Here is a 14,377-nt window from a genome sequence, read left to right as displayed (position 1 = left end):
TACTTATTACCTAAATTGCATTTTAAGAACTTAATTTCCTTTGTCTTTAAGGTTTTGATTACGCTACCTGATACTATTGGACAAAGTCAAGATTCTCGTGGTTTTCCATGGGACTGGAAGATCTATGTAACTGTTGTTGCATGTTTTCTAATTTTCATGTTTTTGTGGAGAATTTTTCAATGTGTAAGTAAACAATACTATACTAAAAAAAGTTCATCCTTTTAGCTGAACAGTTAATATAAGAAATGTGTATTGCTTTTAGGAAAGACAATCACTTATGTTCTATGTCTAATATAAAAACCAAAGGCATTCAGAACAATTTTGTAAGTACAAAATTTTGAAAGAATTTCCTGTAGAAGTTTTCTGTAATATTAAAATACCAAAATTCTTTCATTTCTTGAGAGACATACAGACCAAAAGAAATGTCCACTCTGCTATTTCACTGCTCAGATGCCTCCAACAGCTAGGGATGGGCCAGCTGTGGTTGTGAGTTGAGAACCCAATCAGAGCCTCCTGCATGAGTAGCATGGCCCGAATACGTGAGCTGTTGCTGGTGCCTCCTGTGGTTGGTTTGTATTTGCAGGTCCATGGAGGCAGGAGGTAGAGCTGGAGATTGAACCCAAGCCCTGTCCTTTGGATTGTGACCATCTTACCAGACTGTTTTCCATCAGTAGGTCAAGTTCAGAAGTTTATTATGGTTACTGATAATTGATGTACTTAGTTTCTTCAAGCTTAGTTTATTAACTTCTTCTACTTACCAAAAACAAACAAACAAACAAAAACACATTTATTTGAAATGTAGCAAGAGAAATAGAGGGAACAAGCAATTAAGCTTGTAATGACTGGTCATTCTTCAAGTGGCTGTAATAACTAAAGCCTGGGTCAGAATGCAGCCCAGAAATTGCATCTGTGTCTTCCCCCGTATGTGCCAGGAATTCAAATTCTTGAGCAACCATTTGCTGCTTCCCAAGTCAGTAATGGAATTGGACTGTAAATGGAGCTGCTGATCTCTTGGAGAAACTGATCCCGTTTCCAAGATATGCTCCTTTCCTGTGGAACTTGAGGGTGACATCATGCAGCCACTCCCTTTCCTGGGTCAAGAGAGCCGTGCAGCAGGAAGGAGTGCACTCTCTCCTGATGAACATAGATAAAAACACAAGCTTCTCTTTTTCTCACTTTCCTTATGCTACACATGTATCCCCAAATGTGTCTGTGATCTCTTCATCATTAACATAAACATTACAGAAAATAGTTTTAAAAGGTATGGTGAAAGAAAGATCTATTTGAAAGGCATAGTTGGAGGGGGAGATGAAGACTGAGGGAGGGGAGTTATTTTTTCATCTTCTGGTTCACTCCCAAAATTTTGGCTACAACCAGTGAGGCTGAGCCAGGCCAAAAGATGACAGGAGCCAGGAGCTTTTTCCAGTGTCCTAAGTGAGTGCATGGGCCCAATAACATGGGCCACCTCTTACTGCTTTCCTGGGTGCATTCACAAGGAGCTGGATTTGAAATAGAGCAACCAGTGTCCATATGAGATGCTGCTATCACAGATGATAGCATAACATACTATGGCATCATAAGGGCTCTCTAAGGGTCTTTTAACTTGTTATTCTGCTTTGAATATAATGCGTCTAGCCATAAAATTCCTTTTCTCTATCTTTTAGACTTCTGCAGACTTAAAGTTAGGATGTCTTTTTGTAAACATGGAGAAATTTTTTCTTCATTTTAAAAATTATTTTCTCTTTTTGAACTAATGTTTTTCAGATATTGCTTTTCTTTTTATTTTTCATTTTTTTAATTTTGAAGATTTATTTATTTTTATTGGAAAGGCAGATTTACAGAGACAAGGAGAGAAGAGGACGATCTTCCATCTGCTAGTTCACTCTCCAAAGTGTACCCATGGTTTGAATGGAATTGATCAGAAGACAGAAAATCCAAGCTCTTCTTCTAGGTTTCCCACATGGGTACAGGTGCCAAGCCTTTGGACCATCCTTCAGTTCTTTCCCAGGCCACAAGCATAGAGCTGGATGGGAAGTTGAGCATCCAGGATGAGATCTGGCACCCTTATGGGATACTGAGTGCTGGCAGGCAGAGGATTAAGCAGTTGGGCTGATTTTTTTCCTTTAAGCTTGAGGGAGTTTCTCAAAATAATGTTTTGATTCACTAATTTACCATTGTAGCATTCTATTATACCCAATTTTTCCTTGTTTAATTTTATTTGTATCCATATTTTATAGCTGAATTAAGTTTTCTTTTATTTTCTTCCTCATCCCTAATGGGGCTGTTGAAAATGGATTTTTTAACTTTATTATTCGATAAAGATCAAAGAAAAGTAAGGTTTGCTTTACTGTTTTCTTTACAATCAGTTCAGATGTGTCCAGTTGATGATATCTATCATATTTATTTTGAATGTTAGCATTAGGGAATGTGATAATAGTTTTCTGAAAATATTTCTTTTAGTGCCAGATTTTTTTAGGGAAAGTAAATCAGTGAAATGAAACAGGAATCTTTACAAAAAACTATTTCAGAGCTGTTTATATACTACTTAATTTAAGAATTTGAAAGGAAGACTTTCACATGTAGATTTTCTCATTGGAAATAGAGCATTTGTCATGGAGAAATTATTTGGAACATTTACATTGGCAGAAGTTAACTTGGATTTACCTAAATGTATATTTGCTTTAACATCTTTTGTTCAAAATTTGTTTCAGGTTAAGAATTGTGGTTTTACAGGTAAGCTTTTTTTATTGTTCTATTTTAGATCTCATAATTTTTGTGTATAATCTGAAAACTTACAGTTTACTATATGTTTTTAGTGAAAAACAAAAAGCTTGCTGTAGAAGTTTCTGGAATAATACAAGAAAAACATGGACTACTTGACAAACATAGCTTTGCAGATAAAGAGGTAAGACAATTTTGAAAATAAAAAATAAGAGCCAGAAAACTAATTATTATGTTCATAGTTTTGTGTAAATAGTTTATTTGGAGTGTAATACAGCATTATGCTGTTCTTCACTTCAACATTTAACAGTTCTTACTAATTTTAGCCATTGTGTTAGGAGTGACATTGTCTCATTCTGGTTTTACCCTGTGTTGTCTTAATGAGTTTGTTTATATATCTTTGAACCACTTGAATTTTCTTTTTATGGACTTGCTTTTTCACATTTAAAAAAGCATATTCATATTTTCCTTTTAATAATTTTCCTACATTTTATAAGGGAGTCCTTTTTTCATTATGTGTATTTCAGTTATGGTTTTCTAATCTGGCTCTTGCAAACAGGTGTTTTCATAAGTTCACTCTGTGTGAAGCTCTGCCTTCCAAACAAATAAGTAAATGTTTATTAGAATAATTTATAGTTTGTGCTCACGGTGTTGGTTTGTTTCAGAATGAGAATTTAGAGCCATCTTTGAAACATTCCAGCGTTGAGGAGTCCAATAAAGCACAAGCTTTGAAGGTAAAGAAACCAAATGGCCTCCTTTTCAAAGCTGGGGCAAATATTGTTGCTGATGACTAACATAGACTTTATAGATAGTATATTGTCAGTAAAGTAAGTTACAAAGAAGTGTGAAAGAATAATTTAGCTTTTATAACTTAAAAATGGTTAAATATTAGAAATAGGTCATTGCTAGGTAGCATGTTTTGACTGAGGCATATTCAGTTCACGGTAGAGCTCACTAGAAGCTGTTTGTTCTTCCTTCCTGGAAAATTCCTGAAGTGACCTTTGCTTTTTTGGACCCAGTTTACTCCACAAGGAGACGAAGGATTCATTACAACAATTTCAGGAATAGTTGTCAGCAATAAATTACCTAAACTGTGTGATGGTATTTACCTTTGTGTAATCTTCAGAACACTGGGAATTATTCAGCATCAGATCAGGGATTTGCATTGTAAATACTGATATGCTGCTAAGTGTTTCAGAACTGGCTGTCCAAAAATCATTTGCTGAGTTCTGAGGAAAAAAGAATGTTCCCCCATGGCTGGTCTCAAGTTACCAACCTGAGGTTACTGAATGAGGAGTATTCTCATGATTCAGCTTTCCTGAGCCTGGTGTGATTCAACTCCTTGTAAGGAAAATATACTACACTTTAGTTCAATTAAGATGGATTAAGTTAAGTGACTAGAATATGCCACTACCACTTAAAGATCGGGATGTGAAAAGCAGGGAGTAATAACGCAGTACAGAAGAGGTCTGCTTCCACCGATGTGAAGTTAGAAGGTGGTAGTCACTTTAATTAGGTGTAGGAGTTCAATTCCATGTGGCAGTTTCAATCACTGATGTCTTTCATCATCAGAACATCTGTTTGTCATTAATTTCCTTGTGCAGTGCAAAGGATGGTATAAATTGTATTGCAAATATGATATATCTATCAATGCTTTCTTCCTGTGTTACCTAATAATATCAAAAGCATATTGATAACCTCTTATACTTGCTGACCCTTTAAAACACCATCGTAGTAGTAATTGACTAATGGTTTGATGACTTAGAAGAATTTTACAAGACATTTGGCATGCTAACAGAACTGGAAAAACTCAATAGCAAACACATTTACTCAACCTGGAGTATATGTGTAGACAAACTGAAATAATGGAATATGCCAGCCTGTTGTGAAGGCATTTCAGTTATGTAACATACCAGAAAAATTAGCTAATTGGATATTTTGGAATCTTTTTTCTTGTATTACTAATTAAGAAGACATAGCATTTATTTTCAGCGGTAGTAGTCATAACTGAATACAAACTGTGTGAGAATTTGCACGAATTTAGTAGTTGAATCTAGAAAAAAAATTAAACCAGTAGAGCAGGTAGAGTATTTCTGATTCAGGTCACAGAATTGCTATAAAAATAGTCAAATTTAGAGAGATAGGAAAAATAAGTTTTTTTTTTTTTCAGCAGCACAATAGAGCTTTTTTTAAAAAATTTATTTTTGCTTGCTTTACATTTGAAACTTTTGATTTTGTTTTTTCAACTTTAAATAAGTTTGTTGAAGGCTCAAATGGCAGAGGCATATTTATTACATTATTTAAAATTTTAATTGCAGTTATTTTAATTCAATATCAAATATGAAGAAATCTTGATTTTATTTAATTCTGATGTTATTACATTATAATGAATTAGGTTATTTCACCTTTTTTGTTTTAGAATGCTTTAAAGCAAAGGTTGGCAAACTCTACACAGTGGATTCTCCACCAGTTTCTTTTTTCTGTTTGATTTTTCATGATATAGTTCCGTAGGCTCAAGGATTTCCTCTCTCACCCCACCTGTTTTTTTGTTAAAAAAAAAAAAAAATGTTGTACGGCACAATGCTGCTCATTCAGTTAGAATTATCTTTGTTTCTAATTAACATAGTATGTGTGAATAACTGTGATAGAGATTGTGTGGCCTGCAAGCCTGAACTGTTTATTCTCTGTGAAGAAGCTTGTTGGCACCTGCTTGTTGGCACTTTGTTCTGACAATCATTAGGATCTATGAACTAGACTTAACTTATACTCCATGTGTTTGGATGTAGTCACCTGATTCCCTAACTACAAATTCCCACATATGTCTTACAAAGTTGACTTTTGTTTTAGGAAACGCATGAAAAGCTGGAGAGTTGCAAATTCAATGTACAGGATGACATTTTGTTTTTAGAAAAACAATTAGAAAAAGAGAAATCTGAACATTTTGAACAAAACGCATTGGTAAGACTTTTTGTATTTAATGAAAATATTATAAAATGCTAATGGGGTTTCAAAATGTAATGTTATTGGCCAAAGTATAACATGTACTATACAAAAAGGTAAGGAATATAGAGGTCAAAAAATGGAGAACACCATTTTCCAGATCCTCTGTTTTCCCTTCCTTAGATGCCATATGTGAAGTAGGGTTTTTTTTTTGCATATTTTCTTACAGAACTTTCTACATTCACTACTGATGTAGGCCATATAAATCATTTATGTTGAATGATCACATACACACTGTATAGTTTTTATTCATTAAAAATTTTGGTTAGGACATTGTAAATATGAGCAGTTAAAATCATGATGTGTGTAAGGAGTAATGTACATTATGTACCTTAAGTGTTGTGAAGTATCAAAGTTGAGATGTGGCATCTTGAAAATTGGAGGGGTTTAGTAAATACTTCTCTACTAACTGATACTTTCTTTCCAGGCAAAACAAAGCATCCAGACCCTGGATGATGAAAGAAAATTCCTCCAATCACAAATTGCTGCAGTAAGTTGAATTTGTCTAACACTTGTAGGTCTGTTGCTTTTGCAAATAAATTAAATTTGATTGTTGCTTTTATTATTCAGGGATACTATTTGATGTTAGGGTTTCAGAGGTAGATGATCTTCAGTTTACACACACATATAAGGCACTTGATGAAAGTTTATTGTAACACTGTACACATATTTGAAAAGCTGTTGCTATAAACTGAGTCCTGTTGAAGATGCTTGGTGTTTAACATATTAAGGCAGAAAAACTCTCATAAAGTTAGCTTTTAGTGGATGAGATACAGAATACATTGTTCACAAAATTTGCTATGCAATACATGGACATTGATAACAGGTTATGTCATTTGTCCAAGGTTACATGGCAAATTGGTGGCAGAACTATACTCTGATTCTAGGTTTTTTCTTCCTGCTATGCTGGGCTGCCTCTGTTGGCATGTTGTTTCCATGCTTTAGGATGCTTTAGCTGTTGTCCACGTGGATATTCTAGGGAGTCCATGAAGATGATCTGTTGTGTTATGTTAATTGTTACTGACTTAATATGTTTTATACTTAGGCTATAAGAACAACCAAGAGCTTTCAAACACATTTGGATATAATTAAGGTATTGTTTGAAAATTTGCAGCTTCACGAAAGCTTGAAACAGGTTTGTACTCTATAGAGACTCTAGCTTTCAGCTATGTCATTAGAAGCACTTTGGGCATACTTGTGACCAACAACATACTAAGACCTAGAGTAGATATTTTTTTCTTGTTATTATCAGAGTAGGACACTTTCTTTACCCACTTGCAAGTGTATATTTTAGGGAGGGGTACACAAGTGTATATTCTTCTGCTACTCTTTCCTGGGAGTGAAAGTAAACCAGCATATTTTATACCTTGGCAATCACAGCAGATAGCAGTTACATCCAAACCTTATCTGAGGTTTAATGGCACACGTGATTCTGGAGGTAGATAAAATGAGGACTTTATATTTATCCTTTTCTTCCCCATTTATATAGGTAAGATACACTCATTCACATGTATTTTTTCCCAGTAACTTGACAGTTTTTCAGTGGGAAACTTTACATATGATCAGTAATTGTATTATCATAATTCTGTAAGTGCTATATCTGGGTCTTGTAATAGGATTACATTTTCTGTCTCACCAACATTTTCTTTAACATAATTATTTTGTTTCCTGTATAGCTATTCATAATTCATCAATACACTGTTTTCAAGAGTTGTAAATCTTATAAATAAAATGTGTTTATTTGAGAGGTGGAGATAGAGAAAGTTCTTATCTTCTTGGTTACTCCCCAAATAGTTGTAATTTTAGGCTGAGCCAGGCCAACACTTAGAACTGGGAGCTCACTCTTGGTCTGCCATGTAGGCAGCAGGGATCCACCTTCACAAACCATCACCTACTGACTCTTCAGGGTCGTATTCATTGGAAAGAGGAAATTGGGTGGACAGAGACTTGAGCCGCTTCATTATCAGAGATACTGGATGTGGGTGTCGAGTGGCGCCTTGTTACATGAGAGGCTCAATCCAATTCTTCTTTTTCTTCTTCTTCTTCCTCCTCCCCCTCTCCCCTCCTCCCTCCTCCCTCCCCCTCCTGCCTCCTCCTTCCTCCCCCTCCCCTCCCTCCTCCTTCCTCCCTCCTTCCTCCTCCCTCCTTTTTTTTTTTCTCTGATGCTCTTGCTGGCTTTTTTTTTTTTTTTGCCTTCAGACTATTTAATTTTTGTGGAGTGTTACCAAATTAATCTGACTTTAGGCATTCCCATTTTTATGTCTTAGCTTCTGAGGTCTACTGAGTTTATTACTATTTTTCTGTCACTTTCCATGTTTTGTTTTTACAGTCATCTTTGATGCATTTCCTATTTTACCTATTAAACACTATGCCTCTAAAATAACAAAAAGCAGCAATCTTTTGTCATCTTAATGTCAAGAGCAAGTGATGGCCAACCCAGTGTTAAGCTTCTGATAGAATCAAAAATACACTTTTATATTAAAAAAATGACTTAGATGGCATTACTTGTTAGAACTACTTTTATGTAGTTTTAATTATCAGTGTTCCTGAAACAAATTATTGTAATAATGATCATTCACTAACCTTTTATTACTGCATGTTTACATCACTTTTTAGCAGTGTATTAGATAGCATCTAGTCACTAAATTTGATGATTTTTCCTTGGTTTCAATTTTTTATTATTTTTATTGCAAAGTCAGATACTTTGAGAGGAAGGGAGACAGGAAGATCCTCCATCCATTGATTCGCTCCCCAAGTGGCCGCAATAGCTGGAGCTGAGCTGATCTGAAGCCAGGAGCCAGGAGCCAGGAACCTCTTCTAGGTCTCCCACACAGGTGCAGGGTCCCAAGGCTTTGGGCCATCCTTGCCTGCTTTTCCCAGGCCACAAGCAGGGAGCTGGATGGAAGGCAAGCCTGCCAGGATTAGAACCAGTGCCCATATGGGATCCAGGCGCATTCAAAACAAGGACTTTAACTACTAGGCTATCACTCCAGGCCATTTAATTTCAGTTTTTTAGGGCTTACTTTTATTTGAAAGGCATGTTTACAAGAGAGACATGTAGTGTTATAGAGAAAGAGAGACCTTCTCCTCTCTGGTTGACTCCCCAAATGTCTGCAGTAGCTGGAGCTTCTTCTGGGTCTCCTGTATGGATTCAAGGGCCCAAGAATTTAAGCCATCCCAGACTGCTTTCCCAGGATATAAGCAGGGAGCTGGATCAGAAGTGGAGCCACCAGTACTTGATTGGATACCCCCAGGGGATGCAGGTCTTTCAAGTGGAGGCCTGACTGGCTGTGCCACAGCACGGGCCCCAGTATTCATTTTATTTTGCCTGTTAGCCATCACCTGATTCTTTGGTAATTTTACAGAAAAGGATTTTTGGGGGTGTGATTGTGTAGGATATTCTCCAATGAAGGGCCAGTTTGGCAGAGAAATTTAATGTTTATTGTTTGATGGTAAATTTATGAAGTGTAAGATGTTTCTTTCATATGTATATGGAAAATTTCTTTCATGAATTTATACCTTTTTTTACTTATCTACATAGTCTCTTTTTTCAGCCTAAGTTTGTTACTTTTAAATAAAGGATTTTCTTTCTAGGACAGGCAAAGTAACAGAATGGCAGAGGGATAGAGGGAAATGGAGAGAGATGTGTTTCCAACCATTTTATAGAAAAAAATTCATACTATTAAAAATTTGCATGGATTTTAAAGAATTTTTAGTGACAAACTTATCCCTAGTCATTTTACATGAACTTTATAAAGTATCTGTGTTTTTGTCTCAGAAAACTTTTGATTTTATATACATATGTAAATGAGTTAAAGAATATTTAAGCCTATTATTTTATACTACCCCAATTTGAAAATTCTTTGCAATAGGAGTCATCTTTCCTGTCTTTTTGATGTCTGGTATTGACATACCAGCCTTGTAAATGCATCTGTTTACAAACATGTATGATGAATTGCATTTTTTGTTGTGATTTTAGCTTATTGGAGAAGCTAAAATATCAAAACAAGAGCTGAATGGACTTAAAGAGAAAAAGACATTTATATGCACTACAATACTGACAGACCAACCTATCAATGACAATGAAAATCAAATTGAGGTAAATGACTCTACTGATGTGTGTGACTGAGTTGGATAGAATTGTATCTTAACTTAGAAACTTAAAAACTTTATTTTCCAAACAAAATAAACTGAAGCAAATCATTGCAATGGCAAATTATGAATTAAATTGCTAGGCTGGAATCTTGACAATATTCTTACTATCATATAGCTTGCCCTCTGCACCCACAATTTCCACAGCTATAGATTCAGCAAACTGTGCATCAGATCTATTTGAAAAAAAAAATGTATTGTGTCTGACAGATTCTTCTTCTTGTGCTTATTCTCTAAATATCTAATGCTATCACTATTTCCATAACAGAGTTACTAAGTATCACTAGCAGAATAGAACTGAGTTAAAATGTAGGCATTTATGGACTGTTTGTGAATAATGCACTATTGTGCATAAGAGACTTGAACATATGTGGATTTTTGCATTTGTGAGTTAGAAGGCTTGTCCTTGAACCCTTCTTTTTGTGGATGCCATGTGAGAAATGTATTGTTTAACTTTTTCTCTAAGCTCAAAGATTGACAGACCTTGAAATACATGTTAAACAGAACAATCCTAGCACTGTGTGCAAAGCTGTAGACCTTTTCGTTTGGTGCCTCAAACTCTTAAAAGTGTGAGGCAACTGAAGGATGGAAATTGTAGAGCAGAACAGATTTAAGTGGGGCTTTCCAGAGAAATATACGACACAGTCATGTGATATTTTTGTTACAGTACTAGAAAATTTTTCCTCAATCCAAGAAAAAACTACTCAATGCTGGGAAATGTCTCATGTTCTAATTTGAATACTTCTTAAGAATGTATTTTATCTCAGTTGAACTCCTCACTTATGTTTTCTTTTTAATACATTAAAATTTGTAATCTTTATATCAGATTGGTCATTATATAAAATATATACTGTATGTTAATGATCACTCTTTTATTTGTAGCAGATAATCATCTCATACAACATTTTACCATTTTAAAATATGGATTTAGCAAGAATGAACTATTATAAGATGTTTCATTAAGAATCACTAGTTTTGGTTTTATCTTATAGAACTTAATAGCCACAACAGCCTTGCCTGGACTTTGTTGTAGCCAGCAGCCAGGAACTCCATCTGAATGTCCAATCAAGGTGGCAGGGATGCTTCTACTTGCACCACCTGTTGGTGTGGCGTTTAGGGGTGAATATGGTCATGGAGGAGAACTAAGAAGAAGTTGGAATCAGGAGATGTAGTGAGGATGGGAACCCAGGCATTCAGATGAGAATATGGGCATCTCAATGGGTTTCTTAATTATTGTGCCAAATACCTACTCTAGGTAGATTTATTTAAAAAGTGTAATTGTACATCCACAAGAAATACATTTGGGTTGGTATTGTGGTACTGTAGGTGAAGCTACCACATACATGAGCATCTCATAGCTCCTTGGTGCAGTGTACTTGGAAAGGCAACAGAAAGATGGCCCAATTACTTGGACCTCTGCCACCCATGTGGGAGACCCAGATGGAGGTCCTGGCTCCTGGCTTCAGAATGTTGTGATAATTTGAGTAGCAAACCCGTAAATGGAAGAGTGTTTGTCTTCTCCTCTCTGTTGACTTTGAAATAAAGAAGTAAATCAATCTTAAGAGAAAAGAAATAATAAATGCACTAGTGTAAGTTATTACCTTCTTTTTTTTTAATCTCTGAACACTTTCTAAAGACGGAAAATTGCTCTGCCATCCTTGGAGAAGATATTACCGATGATGACAGTGTGGAACAAGACATGACGAGTGACTCAGAAAACGGTACTCCCTTAGGTATTAAGTCAGGATTCATCTTTTTTGATAAAATGATGGCTACTTCTTTGGGTTGTTCGCCTGCAGTCCTTGTTTTTGATACACTGTGCTTTGGCATGTCTGCAACACAGTGTCATTGTCTCCCTTTACATTTACCTTCAGCTGGAACACCTTCAATCAATCCCTTCAACTCCTAAGAGAGACTTGTAGTCTCCTTCCCTACTGTTCTCCTCACAGCTGATACATGTCTTCCTTACAGCAGTAAGGAAAAAATTAATACCATAATCATTTCAGTGCTTGTTTCTCTCCCTATTGTAGGCTAAACAAATGGGTAGGTGACATGCTCAAAATATGAGTGCTACATAAAGCACTAATTCATAGCTCAAGATTTTATTAAGTTAAATCGTTACACTACTTTGGATCATCACAGTAATTTTTACCATTACCCATTGCAGTCGACCTGTCAAATATTGGGTTAGCTGAAGCCATTCACTGTGTTCTCAAACCAGTGACTTTGTTATTTTTCTTTAAGTGACATCTAGGAGCTGGCATTGTGGCACAGTGTTTTAAGGTGCCACCTGCAATGCTGGCATCAATATGAATACTTGTTTGAGTCCAGCCTGCCATACTTCCTCTCCAGCTTCCCGCTAAAGTAGCTAGAAAGACAGTGGGAAATGGAAGATGAAAGCACCTGTGTCCCTGCTGCCCACAAGGGAGACCTGGAGAGAGCTCTGCGTTCCTGGATGCTGTTTGTCCCAGCCCTGGCTGTTGATGTGTTAGGGATGTGAAGCAGCAGAAGAAAGTTTGGTCTCTGTCTCTGGTTCCCCTTTACTCTCCCTCACTCTCTATAACTCGGCCATTCACAGAAATACATCTTAGAAAATATTTTATTTTGAAATTGTTAGAGATTTACAGGAAATTTAAAAGTAATATAGACAGATCTCATGTTCCTTACAAAAAGTTTCCTTCCTTGATGGTTCTTCCAAATGTTATGCTTTTCCCCCCCTGAACTACAGCACAAGTAATAAATAGATTCATGAAGGAAGATGTGATTTTTAAATTGTGAAGTATTTATGTATTCATTTACTGAAAATGAACAATGACAGACAAGAGATGGGTGTTGAGAGATCTTTTATTACTGATTCAGTCCCCAAATGCCCATATCAGCTGGGGTTGGACCAGACGGAAGACCAGGAATTGATCCAGGTCTCCTAAGTGGTTGGCCAGAACCCAAGAATTTGAACTTTAATCTGTTGACTCCCTGGTACATTAATAGGAAACTGGACTGGAAGTGGAAAGTGTACTTAAAATGGTGTGTGTGTGTGTGTGTGTGTGTGTGTGTGTGTGTGAGATACAGCGATATTATGGCAAGAGAAAATTGCTCCTCATAGTAGGCTTGTTTAGTAAGGGGAATATTGCATGATTTTAGGCTTGAAACTGACTTGTTCTGAATCTCACATTTATTATGTCCTTTTTTCCCTGTAAATATACAACTTATAAAAAACCGAATTTATGGGTGAGACAAATTAAGAGGTTAACAAAAAAGCTAAATATAAAGCGATATTTATAACATTTATTTTATAGTCAGTTTTAAGTTTAAAGTTTTAAGTTGGGTTTTAAAAAGCATCTCATTTAAAAATTTTTAAATCACAGAATTTATATTAGTAAAGTATTGAAGGAAATATTTGAATGTCAATAATGATCATTTTTGAATAGAGAAGCATGGGCAGTTTATAATCTAATCTGTATTTTCAAAATACTACACTAAATGAGCATTATCTCTAATAATGAAACACTGTTTTATAAATAATTCTCGGGCCTGGTGCAGTGGCCTAGTCCTCACCTTGAACCACCTGCATCCCATATGGGCTCCGGTTCTAATCTTGGCAGCTCCACTTCCCCTCCAGCTCCCTGCTTGTGGCCTGGGAAAACAGCCGAGGTTGGTCTAAAGCCTTGGGATCCTGCACCCGCGTGGGAGACCTGGAGGAAGTTCCTGGCTTCTGGGTTCATATTGGCTCAGCTCTGGCCATTGTGGTCACTTGGGGAGTAAATCATTGGACAGAAGATCTTCCTCTCTGTCTCTCCTCCTCTCTGTATATCTGGCTCTGCAATAAAAATAAATAAATCTTTAAAAAAAAAAAAAGAAAATACTCAACATCAATTTAATAAATAATTGTTTTTAGCAGTGGAATAAATAGCTTAACTTTTAAAATGGGTTGCAAAAGTTTTTTAAAAGTACAGATATACATAGTTTTGTGTGTATTCAATCATTTATTTTTAAGATATTTACTTAAAAATTCCTTGCATTTTCATTTAAATAAGTAGTGAGTATTTTAGGATAGTTATATACTCAATACATGTAATTACTAAAATTTTTGACTTATTAATATGATTTTGTATTTTTTCTTTTCATTAAGTTTGTGGTAGTGATTTAGTTTGTGGTAGTGATTCATGCCACATTTTGGAAAATATATCTTTCCTTCATTCTATCATGAAATAATACACTGATTTTGAAGCACTCAGATTATTTAGAATTGTTAGTTTTCATTTTTATAGATTACTGTAGGTGAATTAGCAGTTGAAGGTAGGTTAAAGTTTATACTTTTCTCTCAGGCATAGTTTGGTTTAAGTCTAGAGGACATCTGAGTATTTATTAGCCAAAAGGTCTAAATTTCTTGTATGATTTATAACACATATTATGTTTAAGCCTAAAAGTTATTGCTGAATAGAAATATAATACTATTGAGAGGCAAATTCTTTATTAGGTAAAATGGATATTACTGATTGTTATG

The 14,377-nt window shown here is 35.6% G+C and overlaps 1 protein-coding gene across 1 annotated transcript in view; it reads left to right on the top strand.

The window, feature by feature from the left end:
* The first annotated feature begins 9,774 nt into the window (after positions 1-9,774).
* Positions 9,775-14,377, top strand: part of LOC131480850 (cTAGE family member 6-like) — a 52,850-nt gene continuing 48,247 nt past the window's right edge. Inside the window, exons 1-2 of the mRNA XM_058667325.1 lie at positions 9,775-9,820; positions 11,510-11,594. Coding sequence (XP_058523308.1) covers positions 11,573-11,594 — 22 coding nt within the window. The 5' untranslated portion in view covers positions 9,775-9,820; positions 11,510-11,572. The remainder of the gene's footprint in view (positions 9,821-11,509; positions 11,595-14,377) is intronic.

Source organism: Ochotona princeps, chromosome 7 (assembly GCF_030435755.1).
Source record: "Ochotona princeps isolate mOchPri1 chromosome 7, mOchPri1.hap1, whole genome shotgun sequence".
NCBI classification, from domain to species: Eukaryota; Metazoa; Chordata; class Mammalia; order Lagomorpha; family Ochotonidae; genus Ochotona; species Ochotona princeps.
This window is presented reverse-complemented; position numbering and strand designations above follow the sequence as displayed.